Source organism: Pantherophis guttatus, chromosome 8 (genome assembly GCF_059756535.1).
Source record: "Pantherophis guttatus breed Tessera chromosome 8, ASM5975653v1, whole genome shotgun sequence".
NCBI classification, from domain to species: Eukaryota; Metazoa; Chordata; class Lepidosauria; order Squamata; family Colubridae; genus Pantherophis; species Pantherophis guttatus.
Genome location: NC_142070.1, coordinates 39,963,753 through 39,986,585, shown reverse-complemented (window position 1 = coordinate 39,986,585; position 22,833 = coordinate 39,963,753). Strand labels below are relative to the sequence as shown.

At 35.5% G+C, this 22,833-nt stretch overlaps 1 protein-coding gene, 2 long non-coding RNA genes and 1 other non-coding gene across 10 annotated transcripts in view; 2 read left to right on the top strand and 2 right to left on the bottom strand.

Annotated features, from left to right (window-relative positions):
• Nucleotides 1-9,080, bottom strand: part of LOC148112599 (uncharacterized) — an 80,415-nt gene extending 71,335 nt beyond the window's left edge. For 4 of the 6 annotated variants that reach the window (XR_015729102.1, XR_015729101.1, XR_015729099.1 and 1 more), the window contains exons 1-2: nucleotides 8,999-9,080; nucleotides 627-694 (exon numbers count right to left, since the gene is read on the bottom strand). This is a non-coding gene — a long non-coding RNA (uncharacterized LOC148112599). The remainder of the gene's footprint in view (nucleotides 1-626; nucleotides 695-8,998) is intronic. The other 2 variants (XR_015729100.1, XR_015729098.1) reach the window with 1 other exon arrangement.
• Nucleotides 9,081-9,139: 59 nt separating this feature from the next.
• Nucleotides 9,140-13,667, top strand: LOC117680220 (uncharacterized). The gene is made up of 2 exons (XR_004595575.3): nucleotides 9,140-9,273; nucleotides 11,741-13,667. It is a non-coding gene; the product is annotated as an uncharacterized LOC117680220 (long non-coding RNA).
• Nucleotides 9,766-9,899, top strand: LOC117654695 (small nucleolar RNA SNORA24). Its single transcript, XR_004588371.2, has one exon. It is a non-coding gene; the product is annotated as a small nucleolar RNA SNORA24 (small nucleolar RNA).
• A 1,238-nt stretch (nucleotides 13,668-14,905) lies between the features above and the next one.
• The window catches only part of PRSS12 (serine protease 12), a 45,269-nt gene continuing 37,341 nt past the window's right edge, over nucleotides 14,906-22,833 (bottom strand). For both annotated transcript variants that reach the window (XM_034442835.3, XM_034442834.3), the window contains exons 9-13: nucleotides 22,296-22,495; nucleotides 22,043-22,121; nucleotides 20,226-20,348; nucleotides 18,089-18,366; nucleotides 14,906-15,566 (exon numbers count right to left, since the gene is read on the bottom strand). In XM_034442835.3, coding sequence (XP_034298726.2) covers nucleotides 15,259-15,566; nucleotides 18,089-18,366; nucleotides 20,226-20,348; nucleotides 22,043-22,121; nucleotides 22,296-22,495 — 988 coding nt within the window. In that variant the 3' untranslated portion in view covers nucleotides 14,906-15,258. The remainder of the gene's footprint in view (nucleotides 15,567-18,088; nucleotides 18,367-20,225; nucleotides 20,349-22,042; nucleotides 22,122-22,295; nucleotides 22,496-22,833) is intronic.

Below are 22,833 nucleotides of genomic sequence, written 5' to 3'. Positions count from 1 at the left end.
AAATTCAAGAACAAGTTGAACAGCATTTTTAGTTCCATTTTTAAATTTTCAATATTCCTTATGTACAGTAAAAATGAAGCACTAAAAACAGCCAGATAGCTTCTTTCAAAGAACAAAAATATGGCATTGTTTCACATTAATGAAATGGTAACATTTTGAAGTTGAGGTTAGGAACACTCGTATTCAAAAATCTCCTCAGTTGATTTTTGATTAGATGAACTATCTCTCCAGAATATTATAAAGATAAAGTATCTATAAAAAGTATATCACCATAAGCACATTATACTTAAGAAACAAAAGAAGGGCATAAATGTAATAATACTTACTATAAAAGGCATCTAAAGTTAAATATTTCTACATTCTATTTATTTCAGTGAATGAAAAATTCTGGTATTGAAATCAGCAAGTTTGGTTTTAGCTCATTCAATGAATTATCCTTTAATCCCTCACCATTTTAAGGATATAATAAAAGTCTGACACATATACAATATAGCACTACCTTTGATCTAACAGCTGGGACTGAAATGTAAGGGACTGAAGTCCCTTAATACAACAATGAACAGTATGGAGACTTAGTCTATAGGCCAGACAGACATAATAATGCTGGGATGATAAAATGGACCAACCTTCTACTAAGGATCCAGATCTGAAATCATTACCATCAGCAGAATTCCTATTTCCATTAATCAATTTCCTGCAATGATACCATGAAGAAGAAGAAAAGACAAATAAATGGAGGTAATTTGAAACAAATTTCATTTCCCCAGGATGGATGAGCTAGTTTGCTAGAAAGCTATTCTTTTCTGATGCTCCGTGAAAATCCATTCCTAATACGCTTCACCAGAGCTCTGCCTGTAAGACTAAAACCAGAAAAATGGTTTATGCAAACCGGCTCTTTCCGCCGTGACCTTAAAACATGGTTATTTCGCCTGGCTGGTTTGGACTGAAGGGGTTTTAAAGGGGATTTTCATGGTCTTTTTATAATCTTATTGGGTATTTTTAACATTGATTTTGTTTGTTTTTATTGTTGTGAACCGCCCTGAGTCCTTTTGGAGATAGGGTGGCATACAAGTTTAAAAAATAAATAAATAAATAAATAAATAAATAAATAAATAAATAAATAAATAAATAAATAAATAAATAAATCACATCCCAATTACAGTATTGGGAAGGGCAAGGAAAGTAGTAAAACAGATAGGTATTTGGGATGGAGAGAAATACTTACTTTTTTAATACTGTATCATCACTTACTATCTTGTTCTAATAGATGTATGATATTAATTTGTTAGTTGCTTTACCCAGCTATTCTAGCCTTGAAACTCCTTTATTTCATAGAGAACTTTAAATTGTATTTCTATTTCAATCCCAACACTTAGAAAAGGAATGCCATCATTTTTACAAACATCCATTCCACAAAAATCTTTTAACCTATATATCAGAAGTTAGTCCTGGTGTTTGTGTATGTGTAAATATATAAAATACATGCATACAAACATATACATATGGTATATACATATACATCACCTAAAAAGAAAAAAAGTGTGTTTTCCAGTGACTTTGCCATCACATGTGTTCAAGATATTGAAGCTTTCGCTTCTGTCAGACTTGCCTCAGCTTGAACCGCTAAGTAAGACTGATCCTTAACTCCATTTATCAAGAAAGGTGCAGTTTACTAGAAGTCAAGTGAATTACAATAATGCATAGCCAGAACTGGCAAACACATGCCAAAATCTCCAAGTCTAACTTTTTTCTCTCTTAGTTGCCTCCCATCACTGAGACCCCACGTCCAATTAAATTCAAACAAGATGTTTTCAGAACAGTCGTTTTGGGTGTATGTTTTGTATGCAGCTGCATTCCATTCCCAGCTTCTTGTCCTTGAAACCTATCTTGGAGAGATACGTTTTAGTGCTTCCATGAATAGTGTGGTTTTACTTCATTTTCATCTAATCTTGGAATGTATTTACCTTTGGCATTCATGTATTAAAACCATTTCTGATCCAAATTTTCCTTTTAGTTGTGTAAAGAAATATTAAGGGCATGTTTTTGTCTTTCTTCTACTAAAAGGAAAACCAATTTGTTTGATAAGTCTGTATCTCACGTCCCGCTCCACCCAAAAGTTAAGATAGTTTGGCACAAACCCAAGGAAGCCGTTGCCCAAGAATTCCTGGGATAATTCTTCCTGGAATTATCGGTATGAGGTTTTTTTCCCCTGCTTCTCACATCAACAACAAAGAAAGTTGTTACCTAGATACAACTTTTAATTATTAATAAATTCAATATTCAATACTTGGAGCTAACCTAACCTTCTAAGAATTGCACAGATACACGGTTTATTATGAAAATGCTAGACAAGTATTCATGGCAAGCTTCCAGAAATTCTGATCTCTCTGTGCCAAATATTTTTTGTTTCCCACTGAATCCAGTTTAAAAAAATGTTCTATGTCAGTTTTATTTTGGTATCTAGGATTTCAAGGAATAACTGCTTAAGAGAAAAAAAAATATCCCAGAACAATTAAAAACAACATTTTGAGCAAGGAGGACATGGAATTCATTGTGCCTAATCTATTGGATATGAGGAATAGAACTGTTTTATAGTTTGTTATATGTTTATCTGAAACTTATTGTTCCAAGTAAAGAGAGAAGGTTGGAAATGTGTTGAAACTGAGTTTTAAACCAGTTGAAATTAATGGAATATAAATATAGCCAATATTCTTTGAAAAAAGTCCATGTTATCTAAAATTTCGACATGGTAATAAACAATAGCTGGACTGATTTTGACAGTCTAATCAGCTTTTTTTATAAATATAAGATGAAGATTACCATTTTCTCTGAAATGTGAATGAAACATCAAATTGAAGCACTATTTTAAAAAATCACTGCATTGGATGATCCAAAATAGTTGCTTTACTTTTTGGTTCAATAGCCTTTCGGGAACAGCACATTTCTTCAATAAAGAAAGTGACACAAATGCATTATACATGTGTCCCCTAACATAAATATTCATTATTGGGACATACAGTAGGAACTTAAAGGTAAAGGTTCCCCTTGCACATATGTGCTAGTCGTTCCCAACTCTAGGGGGCGGTGCTCATCTCCGTTTCAAAGCTGAAGAGCCAGCGCTGTCCAAAGACATCTCTGTGGTCATGTGGCTGGCATAACTAAATGCCAAGGGTGCACGGAACGCTGTTACCGTCCCACCAAAGGTGGTCCCTATTTTTCTACTTGCATTTTTACATGCTTTCGAACTGCTAGGTTGGCAGAAGCTGGGACAAGTAACAGGACCTCACTGTTACGTGGCGCTAGGGATTCAAACCGCTGAACTGCCGACCTTTCTGATCAACAGTGGCTTAGCCACTGAGCCACCGCGTCCCTACAGTAGGAACTTACAGCAAGCCAAACTGAACAGTGTTTTAAATTCCAGAGTGGAATCCCAAAGCTTTAATTAGGGATCTTCTTCTTCCAAAACTGATTGGTTAGTGCTAAATCTGTATAGGCAACTATACAGACTTAGACCTTTGTGCAGGTTAAGAGACTTATATTGTAATGAAAAACAATATAAGTCTCTTATGCAGTGTAAAGAATTTACACTACCAAGATGTAAGTGCTTTGCACCAAAAGCTTTATGCAGATGAATCGGATTGGATTAGGATTACAGGGTGAACAGAATTGTTCATCCATATCTGTTGTTGCATTCACACACCCACATAGAAATACATTGGTTATGTATGCAAATGCACAGCCATTTAATTTATTAGAATCATTTTCAATGAAAAGCAAATAGGTAATGGGATGAAAGAAACCCTAGAAGGTGTCACATCTGTAATGTTAAAACTGAAAACCTATTGTTGCCATATAAGACCACTTTGCCTACATTAGTTCTACCAGATACAAAAGCTATGAATGATTTTTTTACTTAAATCTCCACCATATTATTTTTCAAATATGCAGCTGCTGTGAAACTCCCAACATTCTTGGTAGTCAGCATAAAAAATGTTGGGGTAGGAAGGTGGAGGGGAGGGGGTCATGTGAAAGAGAGAAAAAAAACTTGGTAAGCAAAATATGAGGGAAGCTATTCCATTTAAAAATACCAAATGAAGACTAAGGATTGCCAAGAAAAATATTATTTTTTTTCATTAGAGAAAGAACACTGCTAAGCAATGAGTAGGAGGTTTATTCTTCAATTGTAGGTAGCAGAGTTGTTTGAGATGAGAAGCCACATTTGATCCTCTTTTCAACATAAAATTTCAGCAAAGAAATTTTATTTTGGAGAGCACAGCATTATTTCGATAAAATAACACCAGCAAATAACTAGGTCTTTGTTCCTCAATATTTTTCTCTTCATTTGCTAATATAAACTTCCTTTTATTACTCTAGCTGCTACCTGGGAGGGGTCAAGAAAAGTTTAAGAGCATAACAACACAAAAAAGTTTTGCTAGATATACCATAGGGGAAGATTTTGTGTCACATAATGGCCATCTTCCATCTGGATTGGAAGATGACAAATCCCTTCCATTGTTAGTTCTCAGAAATCAGAATAGAATGCATATGGCTTGTGATTCAAGAGATGGAAAACAGCCAATAATATAAGTAGCCACTGATAACCTCATTCTCAATGACCCTCTACAATCTCTTTTTAAAAACAATCCAAGTTTGTGGCCATTACCACCATTCTACTGTTATGCACCATGGGGGGGAGGGACGGATTTCCTTATCCTGGTCCTGAATCCCCCCACATTTAGTTCCAAAAAATGACTTAATTGTACAAGTGTGAGTTGAGAAGAAAAACTATCTCCTGGTATCTATGATGTGCATAGTTTTATATACCTTTTTATGCCTCCTCCTTTGTTTTAAGCTAAAAAAATCATTCATATGCTGTAAACTCACTGTCTCCTAATTTTGGTTTCTCGTATTTTGATATCTTTCCCATCAGAACATTACACAACACTCCAAATGTAATCTTAACCATAGATTAACATAAGTATGTCGTTATATCAACAATTTAGTTCTGAATTGCTTTCCTAATGATTAGCAAATTTGTTTCTTCGACAGTTAGATTGCTTTTACTAGAATTTATTTGCAACTCAATAAACTGCTGATACATCTAATCTGTATTTGCACTAACACAGAATTGCTGTCCTCTTTATACCATATAACAATTTAAATGAAATGTATCTATTTATACTTATTATATCCTGTTTTTTTGGCACACTCTAGAGTAATGGATTGGTAACTTTAGTAGGCATCAGATAAACTAATATTTTTAACCTTTCATAGATAATATACCAAGCAAACTGAAATAAATAAAAATAGAAATAAGGGGATAGTGAAGCATTGTATTGTGCCTACCTTCTTGTACCAAGGGGGAAAATATCTATAATCTTTGTTTGCATGTTTTTATTTTATTTCTTTATTTTTTGTATTTTTTAACCAGCCATCTCTCTTGGGGAGGGGGTCTGAGCCATATACAAAACTATATATATTATCCATCCTCAAAAAGTGGACAGGATCCTGGGGCTTGCTAACCCAGTCAGCTGTTTATTAGATCCTACCGGTATTACCACTTTATAATACCACATTTGGAATACTGCATCCAGTTTTGTTCACACAACTCAAAAAAAATGTGTTGAATTTAAGAGTGCAGAGAAGAGTAATGAAGATGATTAGGGTTCTGGAGGCTATGTCATATGATGAATGACTGCAGGAACTAGGTATGACTAGTCTAAGAGAAAAACTAGTAATGACATTATAGCACTCTTCCAATATTTGAGAGGCTGTCATAGAGAAGAGGGGGTCAACCTATTCTCCAAAGTACCTGAGGGCAGGATAAAAAGTAATGGAGAGAAATTTATCAAGGAGAGATCCAACTTAGAACAAAGGAGGCTTGCTTCCAGAAGTTGTGAGTGCTCCATCACTGGACATTTTTATGAAGAGATTGGATAGCCATTTATCCAGAATGTTATAAGGTGTCCTGCTTGAGCAGGGGGTTGGACTAGAAGATCTCTAAGGTCTCTTCCAATTCTGTTATTCTGTATTCTGTAAAGGAGTTAACACTAAAGAAATCTGGGGGGGGAAATTCAAATTTTCTCTATGAGATCTTGATAGAGAACTGCAACTCTCAAAATTCCCTAGAGAAAATGAATTCACATTTTCACAATGATATTGCAAGAAGCAGATAGATATTTGGCACCCTATGTTAACTTCACTATACCTTTAAGAATCTACATATAGTCTTAGGAATCATCTACTCATTCTGTGACTTTATTACAAGACACAAAATATTCATGCAAATCAGATGGTGTGTTTTTCATCTGTGCAAGTGTAAAATATGTTGAAAATGTTTTAAATATACTCACTCTCATTATATTTAACCCATTTCTTGGGATGAGTAGATGTTGTGATTTGAATCAGTTTCCATAGCCTTTAATACTTTTGATTCTTTTTAAAACTATTTAAACCATTTTTTTAAAAAATCAGATTTTAATATGAAATACTTACCGTATTTTTCGGAGTATAAAACACACTTTTTTCCCACCTAAAAGAGGATGAAAATTTGGGTACGTCTTATACACCAAATGTAGCCCCGCCCACCCACCTCTCAAGCAGATTTTTTTTTTCTTATTTTCTTCCCCCCAAAATAAGGTGCGTCTTATACTCCGGAGCATTTTATACTCCAAAAAATATGTTAGATACTTTATAACACTATACTTAGTGAAATAACAGTTAAATATATGTCAGTTAATCCCACTAAATCATTAATGTTTATGTATAGCCGATTCTATTTATTTGATTGAAGCTGTACCAAATTAATAATATTTTGTTCTCAAATGGGTCGGCTACCAATTTCAGTAAACGATAATATATCTCTGACTTTTTAATGATCTTGGATATAAATTGCTAACTAGTCATATACTTCCTTTATAAACACTCATCTCAATATATTCTCCCAAAATACTCCATCAAACCACTAACTTCAACAGATCTGAGCTTAAAAAGTAAAATTATAAACAATTTTTTGCAATGTAAGATTGACAGACTATGGATGCAAAAGTGCCATTTTAGGAGCCCTTATGCATGAGAATTTACGCTTCTCTTTCTCTGAGGAAAAGGGGGAAAAGTTGTCCTCAGCCTTTCCCTTGAGAGGACCTAATGCACAGGATCCATGAATTTTTCTGAGTTTATACAAAAGAACATCCACTTAACAGCAAGTCTGTTTACATGCATTCATTATTATAGTAAAGACTTATTGGTGATATACTAAGACTATGTTTTCAGTGGATGGTGAACCTGTGGCAATTAATCCCAGCACTACTATAATCTTTATGAGAAGAATGCCCTTCATTCACATAAGTCATGGATCCTTCTAGGGGCAGCAGACAGAAACCCAACATTTCATCTGTCCCAAATCTGTACAGGTAGCCCTTGACTTATAGCCACAGTTGGGACCACAATTGTTATTACATGCGAGATGGCTGTTCAATTATTTTTAACCCTTTTTGCTACAATTCTTAAGTGAATCACTGCAGTTAAGTGAATCACTAAGTGGTTAAGCAATCACAAGGGTTAAGGTTAAGGTTAAACTTCCTCATTAATTTTGCTTGTCAAAAACCAGCATTTTATCAGCTTTAAGTATATGCAATTAATGTATGAAGGCTATTGCTTAACGCATTGTAAGTCGCCCTGAGTCTCCGGAGAAGGGCTGCATATAAATCAAACCAAAAAAACAAAAACGTTGCAAATGGAAATCACAAGGTCCCTGGGACATTGCAACCATTGTAAATACATGCCGGTTGTCAAGCACCCAAATTTTGATCATGTGGAAATACTACTATGGTCATACATATGGGGACTTGTCATAAATCACTTTTTTCAGTGCCACTGCAACTTTAAACAGTCTCTAAACAAATGGTTGTAAATCAAGGATTACCTGTAAATCCTTGAGATTCTAGAGTTCTCAACTTTATAATCTATATAAAAGAGCTTAACCTGTTAAATTCAGGATTTAAATTAAGAGCTTTCATATGAAGATTTTTTTAAAACTACATTTTTTTCAATGTTATGCATCATGTTTTCATGTATGTACTTTTCTGGTTCATATAATTGGTTAAGGGTTCTTGGGCAACTGAACTATAGGAAAGGCCAGTGGGTGTAATCTTGCTCATCCTTCTGCATGATAAATTTCTCCTTTAGAAGTAAATATACCTAAATGTTTATTGTTGATGAGGAGGTGCCTAAGAACATAACTGCCTTTTCTCAACATGGTACTAATCTTAGGCACAGTCAATCAGCAGAATAGTACAACTGTGGTAATCAGGATCTTCTTACTCCTAGATATATGTCTTGGACATTTATAAAAAAATGAAACTTAATGTCATTACTGAAGGCATTTCAATTATAACTGCAAAGAATCCAGAGGCTGTACTGCAATAAAGGCTGAAATAAAGGCAGAAATATGATGAGACAAAATTTGACTTCAAAAATCCATAATGGCTAGTGGTAGCAAAAACTAAGTAAAAAACTGTGTAATTGTTAATGCCCCTTAGTGGTCAGTCACTATACAACACTGAATATTTTATTTACACGTTGCAATATATTTTTATTGTATATTAATGTGAAATATAACAAAGCTAAAAATGTAAGTGGTTTAAATTAATAAATATAATAAAAAATATGAAATACTTTGAATCACTTCTTAAATTCAATAATTGTCAAAATTTGATTATTTAATATCTCATTCCTGGCAACTTTATAAACATTACAGAATGAAAATCAAGGCCAAGTGATAACTTTGTGTATGAAGCCAACTTCCTCTTGTGATCAAAAGTTTTAAATTCAATTGTTAAACATTTGAATCAACGAATTTGAAGCAGTGTTGTGGATCATTTAAATTAGTTAGGAGCGTATGTAAAGCTGAGAAGGAGAGAGAAAAGGAATACCAGGAGGATTTGCAATAGTACAATAAATAAGAGGAAAAATGGCAGGGTACTAAACCAAGAATTACCAGCTTTGGGAAAGAAAGAGCAGAAACCAACTGCCGTACCGCAAAGGGGACGCATAGAATGGTAGTTGGAGCAAGTCACGTGGTCGCAGTTAGAACGCTAGCAAGCACCTGCAGCGCCGCCCTCTTTCCGCCGCGCCCTTTGATGGGCGTGGCTTCTCTTCAAGGATAAAAGGGCGAGGACAGCGGTTAGCGCGTTCTTTTCGATCGTAGGAAGAGCTTGGCGTGTGGTTGCTGTTGGGGGGGATGAAGGCACAGGAGGAGTAAGTTTTACACTGGTAAGGTTGTTAGTTTCAGCATTTGAATAAGTGGCGCGCGCCGTAGTAACATACCAGCCATTTGCTGGAACTTTTTAGAGTTGTTACTAAGGCGGGGAAAGCTGAACTGTTGCGGCGCATGCGCCCTGCCGGTTCTTGAATTTCTGAGGTTGAGCTTCAGCGAGGAAAGCGGGTTGGAGTGGGAGAAGGCGGCGAAATCCTTGGTAAAATGGCGGACGATTATGAAGAACCCCTTGCCAACGGACGGATGAGGAAGGGTAAAGTGAAGAATGGAGAGGCCCCCGAGGACGGTCACGAGAGAGCGGAGACGGGGGGCTGGAGGACGGTGAAGGAATTGGGAGGAGCCGCTTGATTTTGTACTGGCAAAGCAGATTAACGGTCCGGTTCCTCAGGAAGCAGCGAAGGCCGCACGTGTCCCCGTACGTTGTGAAGAGCGGGAGTCTCCGCTTCCTTCCTCCCCCCCCCCCGCTTTTGCGGGCGCGTGTCTCGGGACGCCATGCTTCCATGGGACCTGCCAGAGTGGCAGCTTCCCTTCCTAGTCATGGCAGAGCAACCGGCGCCTTGCTTTTTGGCATAGCTCCCCTCATTTCATTGGCGGGAGACTCTGACTTGGGCAAGTCACATTCTTGCGTGTCATCCTGTGCAGCTTCGCTCTGTGTTCACACGCGCTTTGGAAACGACGTGGTGGCCTGCATGAGAGGTTGCCTCTGGAGAGACGGGAGATGGTCGTTGCAAATACCTTACAAAGCTGCCTTTTCTGTTCTTTTAAAGTTGAAAAGTGGTGGTAAAAATACCATTAAACCGTATGAGGTTAAACTTGGCCAAAGGGGAGTTTAATGTTTCTAGAGGCCTGCAGATCTGTAATACGATACTGATCTTTTAAAACGAGTTTTGGGAATTTTAAATGGGCAGTTTGTCAAGAGTTTGGCATTTGAAAAGCAGTTTAACCATTGAGAAAGGTACTTGGAGAGTGTGCTACACCTTTTGCTACTTAGCATCTTGAGTTTATGAAAAATAATTTTAATCTGTAAATTAAACAGATTACATCACTGTAAAAGTGATTTTTCCCCCCCATTTTGCGGGATAGGTATACGTGCTGCTCTGATTCTGAAGGTACCAATTTTTATGAGGGATTCCCAGTAATGATTCCTAGAAATAAGAGCTTGCTGTATATAGTTAAAGTAATGTATCAGAGCCCAGTTAGGCATGATTAATCATCTTATGCTTGAGTGGTTTTTTGTTTGTTTTTTGCTTTTCCCAGCATAATAGATTTATCAAGGGAGCTGATTCATTTGTTCAGCAATCTATTTGTTCTTTGGCTCTAGGGTACTCAAGAATAAGAGAGTAACCTAGAGCCATAAGAACAAGATTCTATATGATTTTGTTACAAGATGCGCTGTTATATAAATGTTACAAATAAATGGATGACAACATTGACATTTTGAGTATCAATTGAAATTACTGGAACTGTTTCAGCCTTGATTATACTATTAATCGGGATGTAAAAAATATAGCTAAGTTGGTATTTGGGTTCAGTGCACCCAGTAACTAGTATCAGTTAGACTTCTTGGACAACCTGTTATTACTTTACAGGTGGTACTTGACCTATGACCACAATTGAGCCCAAAATTTATATTGTTAAGCAAGACATTTGTTAAGTGAGTTTTGCTCCATTTTACGACCTTTCTTGCCACAATTGTTAAGTGAATCATTGCAGTTAAGCAAATCTGTTTATCCATTGATTCTGCTTGTCAGAAGGTTGCAAAAGATGAGCACATGATCCCAGGATACTGCAACCATCTTAAATGTGAGTTGATTGCCAACTGTCCAAATTTTGATCACGTCACCATGGGGATGCTACAATAATCAGAAGTGTGAAAAATGATCATAAGACACTTTTTTCAGTGATGGTGTAACTTTGAAAGATCACTAAATGAACTGTTGTAAATTGAGGACTTATCTGTTAGATCAAGTCTACCACAACCACTGATGCACATTGAATATATCATTGGTAGACAATGAAGAAATCTATCTCAATAGCAAAGTAAAGTTGGGGGGACCCCATATATATCCTTTAGGGTGGTTTCATTTCTCATCTAATCTGAATAGGTTTGTTCAGTGTGGGCAAAGAGTGGAGAATTATTCCTAAACCTTTTCTCCTAGATAGGTAGTGGGACCTCCCAGGTGAACCTGTAAAGTTGTCTTGATCTTTCTGGGAACTGTATACAGAAAATAAAATCCAGTATTCCAATAGATCATGTTATGAGGGACTTGTGAAGAGAAAGTAATAATTTTGCTAAAGGTATGTATGGGTTTGATGCCTACCAGATTTTTTTAGGGCATGTCAAAATTTTCAACTTTCAATTTGTAAAGGTATTTTTGTTACTTTAATATAATTTAGATGTTCTTGGTAAATAACTACATAAATATAATAACTTTTTAACATTTTATTTGTTTCATTTCACAGGTTCAGCTGCTTTCTCTTTTTGTTAAACGTTATTTTGTGAGTTAATACTGCTGTCCTTGTTTCCTATGAGTGTGATAACTGATCTGTAATGGCATCTAAAAAAAGAACAAGACTGGGAACATTCACTCATATGAGCAACCTAATTGGGACTGGCAGAGACTTGTTGCCATCTGAACTCCCAACACTGCGAGACATTCTCAGATATGGCCTACTGTTAAGAGAACAAAGTAGTGATGATGCTAGAAACTACCCAGCAGCCAGTCTTGCAAGAGACATATATTCAAAAGTGCTTGAAAAGTGGGAATAAGCAAACAGTTCTTTTGTGACCTCTGTTGTAAATTCACGAGTGACAATCTTGAACAAGATTCGAGAAAGCTGAGATCGAACCAAAAATATGTCTTGGTAGGGGAAAGCTAGATGTTAAAGAGACTTTCATTGTGAAACTTGACAAACTGTTTGACATCCTCAACTGCAAGTGTCAAATTGTTGTGTGTGCCAAATTTGGCTGCCCTGCTGACTGTAAAAAAGAAGCTCACATTAACTGTACTTGCCCTAAGGAGATAAAGATATCATTGAAGGAACTTGCTTTCATTAAAGGTCAGAGAGACAAGATTGGTTCTTTGGATCACACAAGATTGGTTTGCCAGATGTGCCTGAGCAGAAACAACTAGTCAAGGCAAAAGCGGCAAGACAATGAGAGACAAAGGCTTGCTAAATATAAGCAGAGAAGTATTCCAGACATTTGAATTCTTGGTAGAAAACATATTTTTAGAACTGAAAATTTTTTTGCAAAAATTAATTTTCACCTCAGTGTCTCCTTGTAGGGGAGATAAAAAAAAAAGATTTAATGTTGAGCCAAAATTTTGCAAGTCTTAATGAATTAGAAAAGTCTCAGATGTTTTCAAATAGCTGAAAACAAAGGAAAGCTACTGATGGCATAAGTAAAATGAGAAGCTGTAAATTTCTTTGCATTGTTACATTCTTTATCACAATGTATTAATATGGAAGCTCCATTTGGCAGCATCTAGCCAACACTGGCTAATTGTGAAAAATTAGAGAATGAGAAAAAGACAGGAAATCCAAAATAAATGCCAGAAGTAGATGAGGAAGCACTTGGTTTGTTGCCAAAAAAAACCATGGTATTTTTTCAGTGAAATTAAACAAATTTGAGTTTTTCAAAGATTACACTTCATTAATGCTAGAAATATTACTGTAATTTACAAACTCATTAAGGAAAGAGATTAACATTTTAATTTTTAATAATATTTAATTTTTCTAAATATTTAGAGGGTATTAAATTGAAGTTTTGTCTGCCCATATTTTTATCTGACAAGCAGAAAATGGGTTACCCTGATACAATCTGAATTGGTCTTCACACGTCATCCTTAGTAAAGTGTGTAAACCAGCATCTGCATTTCCTGCATCGGATAAGAACACATCTTTTTCCTTTTATCCTGCCTATTTTTTACAGAGCTATTGAGAGCATTTTGATAAACTGCATCACTGGTTTGATGGCAGCAGTGCCTCAGATTCAGAGTCCATTCAGAGTGGTAAGGACAGCTGAAAAGATTATAGGAAACTCGCTTCCTGTTATTCAGGATACTGCTTATAAGCACTATGTGCTTGGAGCTCAAAGCATACCCATTTTACGGTCTGTTTTGGTAGCTCCCCTTTGGGAGGAGGTTTCAAAGTATTTCTGTAGCAGTTTCTGTAACAGCATTGTTCCCTATGCCATTCATCTGGTAAACTAGCAAGATTCATATACTTTTATTTATTTATTTATTTATTTATTTAATTTATTATGTCATGTTTATGTAGTGTATATTGGAGGTGGTGGCCCTTTGAGAGCTGTATGCAATGAAATTTCATTTTATAATGTATGCCAATTAGTGTACATTCAAAGTGACAATAAAGTTATTTTATTTTATTCTATGCCTAATGTTTCTCAATGAAAAAGATAGGAAAAGTCCCTTAAATCAAAATGCATGCTATAGTCACCCTGTTTTCTGCTTATCAATATTGATACATTTCAAGACAAAAAAATTTGAATCGTCTAAGACCAGATTTTAGTATAAAGTAAAACTGAAAAATTAATTATAAATTGTCTTCTACTATGAATAGATTTCTGTATATAAAAGCTGTGTAATAGAACAGTTAAACTGTTAAAAGAAATATGTCCTTGGTTTTATTATGTACGTCTTATAAATACATAAATTCTGACTTAGTTAAGTTCACAAATTGTCTCAACTATTTTCATGAACATCTACTGAAAAACTATCTCCCTACCATTGCACTGATTTCCTTGTTGCATATAGCATTAAGATAATTCAGTAATATTGAGATACAGAAAACTCAGTTTCTACAGAAAACTGACAAAGAACTCAAAAAATCCATAAATAGCACATTTCATTACATTGAATATTTTATATCTTAACCAAATAATATAAACAAACAATTCTGTCAGCAAATAGAAAAAAATTGAAATTCGTTTTGAAATCCCTCTATGGTATATTACATTCAGTAGTAGTATAAACTAAATATCATTTGGGGTATTTACCGTAAGTCAAAACTGTTAACAGCTTTTTCCTAACTGCAGCATATGGATGGCAAACTTTCATAATACTATCATGTACTTATTGAAGTACTTCCTACCTTAGCAGAAATTACTTTTTGCTATCTAGTTTTTTTTAAGGCCTTATTTAGTTTAGACAATATTTGACAAATTAATCATACTTGCACAAAATAATGAAAAGAGTCCATGAACTGCAAGGTTAAATGTACTTTCTAAAATTAATTTGTAGATACGTTAAATACCTGATACATCTAATTTGGGCATAGTTCTGGTCATTAAAAATTTGCCAAGTAATTTACAACAATTGCAAAAAGTTGAGGTAGTGGAATGCCACTATTAATAAAACTTAACCATGTATTTGTTAGCATATTGAGAAAACTAGAAAGAGTGGCTGAAAAGTCTAGGATTTTTATTCCAGCAGCAGAGAACAAGTTATGGAAAGCTATAGGATGACAGCATAAAAATAAAGTCTGCTATATGATAATAAAATTTTAGTAGATACTTTAAAATGAATTGTCAAAGAGGACATATTTAGGACTGTTTACCTTTACCCATCGCATTAAAAACTATAATACATAAAATATTACACAATCTTGACATTTTACAGGATATTTTATTCAACTGTTTCATGTACAATGAAATGAGGGCAGGATAACTTCACCATAAAGATAAAACACAGTATAAAGTCAGTTAAAAAAATCATTATTTGAAACTAGTACAGGATACAATGCATTGTAGAAAATTTGTCACAATACAAAAAGATAAAAATATTACATGAGAGGATCTTATATATAGAATGAGCTGATTTGTGCAGCTGTAATCAGTACTGTTTTGTCTTGGTAGATTACATGTTCGATCAAAATTACTTCTAGGATGAACTATTTCAATGTCCAAAAAGTTTTACATCCATGAAAAAAATGTATTTTCCTAGTGCAACAAGGGACATTCATAGTTTGGTTATGCTTTTTATCCAAGGTATAAAAAAGGAAACTTTGGTATAGACACCTGGAGAGTCTTTGACTCCACACCCATACCCCCAGGAAGTCACACCATACACAACCCAAATATTTCCTGGCCGTTCACACATTAATGGTCCACCACTGTCTCCCTGACAGCTGTCTACCTGTTTTTGTCCATGGAGGCTACCAGCACAAAGCATTCTCCCTGTGAATTTTGTGTGATACCGTTCTTCACAAATTCTTTTAGGAATAAGGGGAATAGCAGCTTGTTGTAGTGTTCTTGAATAGGCTCTACCTGATGGGAAAATATTGAAATTAAAATACCAAGTATTAAGCAAATTCTTAAAACTTTGTTTTATCAAATAACTGAAATATTAGCAAAACAGATCAGATATCAGTCATTCAGTAAGGTCTTTGTTTATATCAAGAACATAGTAATATACAATCCTGCAAAAAGAAATCAATGTTTACTGAACATTTAAAAATGGCTTGAAAGATGAAGTTTTTCTGGTGTTCCTTATTTGCTACAATAACAAATAAACTTCATAGGAAGTTGTACTTCTATAGTCTTGTATTCAAACTTAGCATGCCTTTTGAGTAGGTACGGGTATCTTCACAATTTAGGAAATATTTCCATTTGCAGTTTCTTAAGTAGGTTACTTCGATTCTGATTCAGTTTGAGTTGGAATTCTGCAATTGAGGGTGAGGTGATTCAAGTTTCTGATTCAGTGTTCAATGGAAATGTTCCATTTCAAGTGTTAATTTGAAGAATTCATGGATTATAAAGAAGTTTCAAAATATATGATGATGTTTAACTTTGTGGCAGAATGCAATGAAGCAGAGGTGGTAGAGAAAAATAGGTAATTTTAAGCTAGCCAGGTTTCAGTTTGACCATACAGGAAATCATTGATTAATGACAGTAATTCAGACTGGAATTTCTATCACTATGCAATGTCATAAAGTGTGGTGTTATATGAACACATTGCTTAGCAACTACAATCTTACCAGTTCTTCATTAACCAAATCCCAACTGTCATTAAGTGAGGACTTGTTCCGATCCAAACCATTCCAACTTTGTCCTTCCCAGCTCTGAGCTTGCAAGGCAAGGGACTGCCTCCTCTGCAACTCACTCCACCTGCTTATCCCCCTTCTGTCTCTGCCCTTTTGTCTGCCCTGAACTACACTGGCCCTGCTGTTCCCCCTTTCACAAGTCTTTCAAATCGGACAAGGGGCCCATGTGGCCTTGGGAAGGCGACCTGTTAGCAGCCGCCTTGCAAAGTGCAAGATTAAATGTATCTCATCAACTCAGGAGGAAGAAGATGATGGTCAGCTGGGGATGGCAGGGACTGCAGAAGCGGCCAAAAAAGCAGAATTGAAGCTGGCAATAGGTGGATGGAGTTGGTTCTCTTGTAGTAGTAAATGCAGGAAGGCTGCTAAGAATTGTTGACCATTGGGATGCTGCAACAGCAGTAACTTCAAGAATCTGGCAGAACTACCATTAAATCAGCACTGTCATAATTTCAAACAGTTGCTGAACAAATGATTGTTAAGCAAGGATTATCTGTAATAAATTTTTAGTTATCCTATGGATGTCAACCCTGAAGCTGACCTGGCCGAAGCCATCTTGGAGCTGCAGTGTTGCCACACTGGAGTGAGGGATAGGGAGGGGGAATTAGAGATACCTGGGGTTATGTAGTCAAAATACTTTCTTGGGAACCAAGGAACCTCACACCTGGCCAGAGGAAGGAGTTATGTCACCAGACCAGCGGACGCTGACTTGATTGGATCATGTGACTGACTGGTTAGGGTTGAGAGAAAAACTTTTTAATTAGGTGAAAACCAAGGGGCCCCTCAGAGTTGGGTTTTATCAGATATGTGCCAATTTGATATTTCCAATAAAGTTATCCTCGGAGTTTTTCCTTGCAATGGATCTATTACTTGGAACCCTGACATCAGAATTATTTGAGACAGCAACAATGAAGAAATGGCAGCAGAACAATTTCAAAGTAGTTTAGCAACTCACCCATGAAGACTTTGGATGAACCAATTTATAACTATTGTCTTCCATTTTAAGTTTTCAAAAACTATTATTTCTTATACAGCCTTGCTGCCTAGGATTGCTAGATGTTAGAGATTCCAGGAGATCCTGTACAAAGTTTGATTTCGTACAAGGAAGGATCTCATACCTGGCTTTAGTAGGGGGCTAGGCTAGGTAGATAAAAATGTGATTCAGCAGAACAACCACTCTCCTGCCCTGCCTCCTTTAAATCACTTTTTTCCAGGGTACCAGAAATCTTATATATTTATTGAGCCGAGGTGGTGCAGTGGTTAGAGTGCAGTACTGCAGCTACTTCAGCTGACTGCTAGTTCAGCAGATCAGTGGATCAAATCTCACCAGCTCAAGGCTGACTCAGCCTTCCATCCTTCCGAGGTGGGTAAAATGAGGATCCAGATTGTTGGGGGCAATATGCTATTTAGTATATTGTCTTTGGTGTAAGCCGCCCAGAGTCCTCGGAGAGTGGGAGGCATAGAAATATGAATAATAAATAAATAAATTGTACTTAGCATATCACCTAGTACAGGGGTCACCAACCTTTCGGATCTCAGGGACCACTAAATTCATAATTTTAAATCCTGTGGACCACTAATATGAATTTTTTAAAAAGATAAATAGTATTTACTGCAATATAAAAAATGCAAATAATTTTTCTGCGGACCACCAAAATATTCTCATGGATCACCGAGAGACCACTAGCTGACCACTGACCTACTGCACTAAGCAATTAAAAGTAAAAAAAACAAAAACCATGATCTTACCTGTATCACCCCAACCAGTGATGTAACAATTAGAAGCTTTCTGCGGCCTCTCCCGCCTGAATGGCAAACAGGCAGGTAAAACATGAGCACTAAAGCGAGTACACTGTTTGTGAGGCCCTTGCAATCTCACTAGTGCAATGTCATAGTCGCTGTTATCAGGCCTATATTCTGGGTGTTGCACAATTTCTTGTACTCCAATTTCTTCTTCATACTCCTCAGGTACCAATGTGTGGTAGTCTCCAACACGTACCACATAGTTTCGACTATTGTTGCCATACCTAAAAGAAAGGGGAATAATTGATGTAGGGTTCTGCTTTTATTATAACACTGGTGAAAGAACACTGGAAAATGAACAAGCGAGAAAGTTTTAGATTTCCAGTTCAGTTACAAATCAGGAACTCAGTAAAATATAATGGTGCTTAAATGTTTATAAATATTTTTGAATTTTCAATGTTTTGGCAAAAATATGGCCTAAATGCGATATGTTCTTCACACAAATTCTAAGAGTAAAGACAACTCAATTAAATGAATTAAGATATAATACTTGTCGATTTACTTATTCAGGAAAATATTGTAGTGTATCAATGATAGACTAAGACAATTGATCACTGAAAAAAGCAGGGGTGCAATATATAAAAGGAGACTTAGTTTTCTGATTCCTTGTTTGGCTTTATTGCCATTCATTTCTGGATTTTTGCCCTAATTTTGGAAAGCTTTTCATTATTTGTTCTCAGTATTCCCTCTGATCAGGCCCAAATTAAATTTGATATTAAAAGCCTCTCATGATCTATTACATGTCTTCTGTGTTATTTGGTGACTAAGATGAAGGATGTGAAACTAATACATATTCTGCTAAATATTAGCATGTTCAAATTGCTTCAGCCTGACCATCCTACAATATGGTAGAGAGATACTATCTAGGTAGAATTAGCATGTGGAATGTTAACACTTTGAAAAGGGAGATATGCCTGTAGCAGTAAAGGGGGGGAAAAGCACACATAAACATATTCTTTCTCTGAGTTTTTGGAATAAAGGTAAAAATAAACATTTCAATAACTTACATTTTAAAAATGTCCTTATATAGTATGAATATATGCAATCCATATTAAATAGTATCTTCCTTTTTAATTACGGTATGTTGAAATATCATAAACAGATCCTCATACTAATGAAGAAGTCATGAATTTAACAAAAAAAGCAATGTCAGTGTAATAAATTAAATTGGCTGTTTACAGCTGTTTAATGGACAGATTTTTTTTCATAATACTTGTTCCACATTTCTTCATAAAGAAAGCATCTTCCCATAAAATAAAATTATTTTACACATAGGCTAGACTACAGCATCATGTGGGAAAGATCTCAAAAACTGACCATTTGTGCTGGACAATTATTCAATACAGTATATCCGATACAATTATTTCTTTAACACCTGCTTGTCACATGTAGAAAGTGTCAGGTTCATTTGCCTTTTGCTAACAGTTCTTAGATCCAACTGATTAAATGGAAGCATAATTTTGCAAGGGATCATCAATGGCTTGACTATATATATTCAGTTTTTGGAAACTTAAATGTATGTTTAGAAATAAAAGCCACTGCAGCACTAAGCAACATATTGTCCTTCAGGTTCAGGAACAAGTAACATAGCTTGGGAAAGCTTGGGTGCTTCTCTTTTTTCTGCTTGTTTACAAATTGATCCTATATACTGACTTAGTTATAGATTTGTATATCATATATTTGTTCATTCCAGGCTAGGTCTTCCTTTACACATCTTCCTTTAAAAGTTTTCTATTAAATTCTGGGAGTTGTATTCCCAAGACATCCAGAGAGTGCCTAGATGGGGAAAGCTGATTTATATCTAAGGACAAACTTATTGATTTGCCTTTCAATTTCCATTCCTTCGTTTTCATATATTTAAGTCAATCCAAGCTTTTCAGAATAATGAAGGCCTTCCAGATTACAGAAGCAATGTAAAAAATATGTGAAATACTAATAAATTGTGTGTGTTTTAAGAATGCAGCTGTTGTTTCTTACAGTACAGTTTCAGAGCAAATCCAGAATCATCCATATATTTTATTATCTTTTGTCTTTCTGCATTATTATGCTATAACACACTCCTCTGTAAATTTTGCATCAATACCTCTTAAAACAATGTGCTGCAGTAAGCACCCAGCAACTGCTGATAAGAGTGGCACCACATAGAAGTCTTCCATCTCCATGGGATGATTTAATGCGCAATGCTACTTGCCAGGGCCAACCACCCCTAGACAACATATATATATATATATATCATTAGTATGAAAGTTCCAAAGTTAAAAATAAAAATATGTCTATGTATTTGTCTGAGTGCAAAAAAATAAGTGTTGTAGGGCATCTCTTGGCAAACAGGACAAACTTGTTCAAACACTTTATTCTGAATTTATCCAAGAATTCTTTCTACGCATCCATACTTATTGAAAAAGAAAGAAAAAGAAAAAAGCATTTTAGCAAATTAGGTTTGCAATGTTATGGACATTTGGGGATTTAGATCTGTGGAAATAATGAGTGATAGATACTGAGGCATATGAGAAAACTCTTGCTAATTTAACAAATAAATTAAAATATTATTTTTAATATATGACACATTCATTTAATTTTTTTTAGAATAGAATATAATAGAATTCTTTATTGGTCAAGTGTGATTGTTCACAAAAGGAATTTGCGAACGATCCACATAGAAAAGTGACAGCTATACAGGTTTCCATCATCATTAATATAATGTATAAGAATAGACATTGATAAGCACAGCTGTCATCATATTCAAGGTAAACCTTGTTAATTTTAGCTTCTTCTCTGTGCCCCACCTTTTTGTTTTTATCAAAGATGTACTGAAGGATTTGCATTTTTAAAAAACCAAAAATACTTTATTGAATACTCTGCTTACACAACAGAGACTTCATATCTGTTTTGCCTCTGCAATTCTTCCATTGCACTTAATGTTTTATCAAAAATTGGGGAGTCTCTGCAGTCATGTGTTAGAGAAATTGCAACCCAACATACAATTGCAAAATTAAATTAAGACACTACATACATGACTGTTTCTTCCAAATATAAAAATTTCATTTTTAGCTATTATAAAAGATGCCTAGTAATTTTAAGTATTTAGTATTTAGCAATGGTATGTTCTGACTCCACAGACTCAGATTTTCACATATAAGCCAGGTGCATCTTCTATTAATGAATTAGATTCTTCTTTTATATTTGATTGATTTTGTATCACCAAGTTGGTGTCAACACATCACATAGATTTTCTCTGGGATCATCTGTCCCTAACCTGATCCTTCTGGTCTCCCAACAGTGCATCCATCACTGATGTACATGTAGTCTTTGAGTTTCAATTGGTTGTTTAACAACTATTCGAAGTTATGGCCACCTCAGAAACATTTCTTATGGCTTATAAGCACTTTTGGCCATTGCAAAATGTAAAGCCACACACACTTGTGGTCATTTAGGAGCATTGCAACCTGTTCATGTTTAAGACTTATTCCCAAGTGCCCTGCAATCATATGATAGACATTTACAACCTACTCTGCTGACTTCTCCAGAAAGTCAGTGAGACCAGAAACCAGCAAGAAAGATTATACTGTGCCGCTACCTGCTGAGAGGATTGTCTCTCATCTCTAGGGACAGGCTGAAAAGAATTGTCTCTTGAGGGGGGAGATGCACTCTTTCAACTGGGTAGAGAAACAGAGCTCAAATCCTGATGGTTTCAACACATTTTCTGCACTCCATGGAAAGCATGCCGTTTAACCAGGCAACTATGAAATGCCATGGGAATCTGCCATAGGCAGGCCTGGTGCAATCGGTGTACAAGCGAAGGGAAGCAGGGGAAAACATAGTGTGGTGCTACACAAATGCAGCAGAGCCAGGGGAAGGGAAGCATGGCCTTGTGATTTTAAATTTGTATCTGTAATTTACCTTAAGGAGTTTTTTCCACCAATAATCCTTTTTTGGCGACGGTGCAATATTCTTAAACCACATACAGAAGAAAGAGAATCTGAACAGGGCTCAAAGCAGAGAAGTTAAATTTTCCAACCAGTAGATACAAAGAGTACTTCAAATGGCAAGCAAAGTGATCAAACAATTCCCTCCTAAAAACAACCCAAATACTCCCTGATATTTCTTTACAATTTACAGAAAAGAGAATTATTGAACTTTATATTCATTTCACCTTTACTACTGGATGCTTTCTTGATAAGGTAGTCACAGATGACACCGGCATCTTCACTGTGACGACAATTATGTTTACCAATATCCTGTTTAATGCAATCAGCAAGGGATCTTTCATTTCCTGTGCATTTCACATTATCCACATGAATGGGACCTTTTCCTTCCCCAAAGTATGCCATAGTCCTTGCTCGTGATAAACCTCTGGAGGGAAAAGAATTGAGCAACTTTTAAAATAAATCATAATGGCAACAACAGATACGGAATTCTTATTTCACATGAATCAATAAACATTTGTAATTTTCTTCCACCGTCTCTGCTAGCACTGTCCATTAGATGGAGAAAGGTTTATTACAGCATTGTTTTTCAAATGGTTATTTTATTTAGTATATTAATCACTTTCAAAGACTATAGGTAACCATATAATGTTTCTATAAATAATTTTTTCACCAGATTGATTTAATACTAGAGAATAATATAATGATTTCTTTTGTTATTTGGGTGATAAAACAAAGTTTTACTTAATAGTTAATTTTTAATAA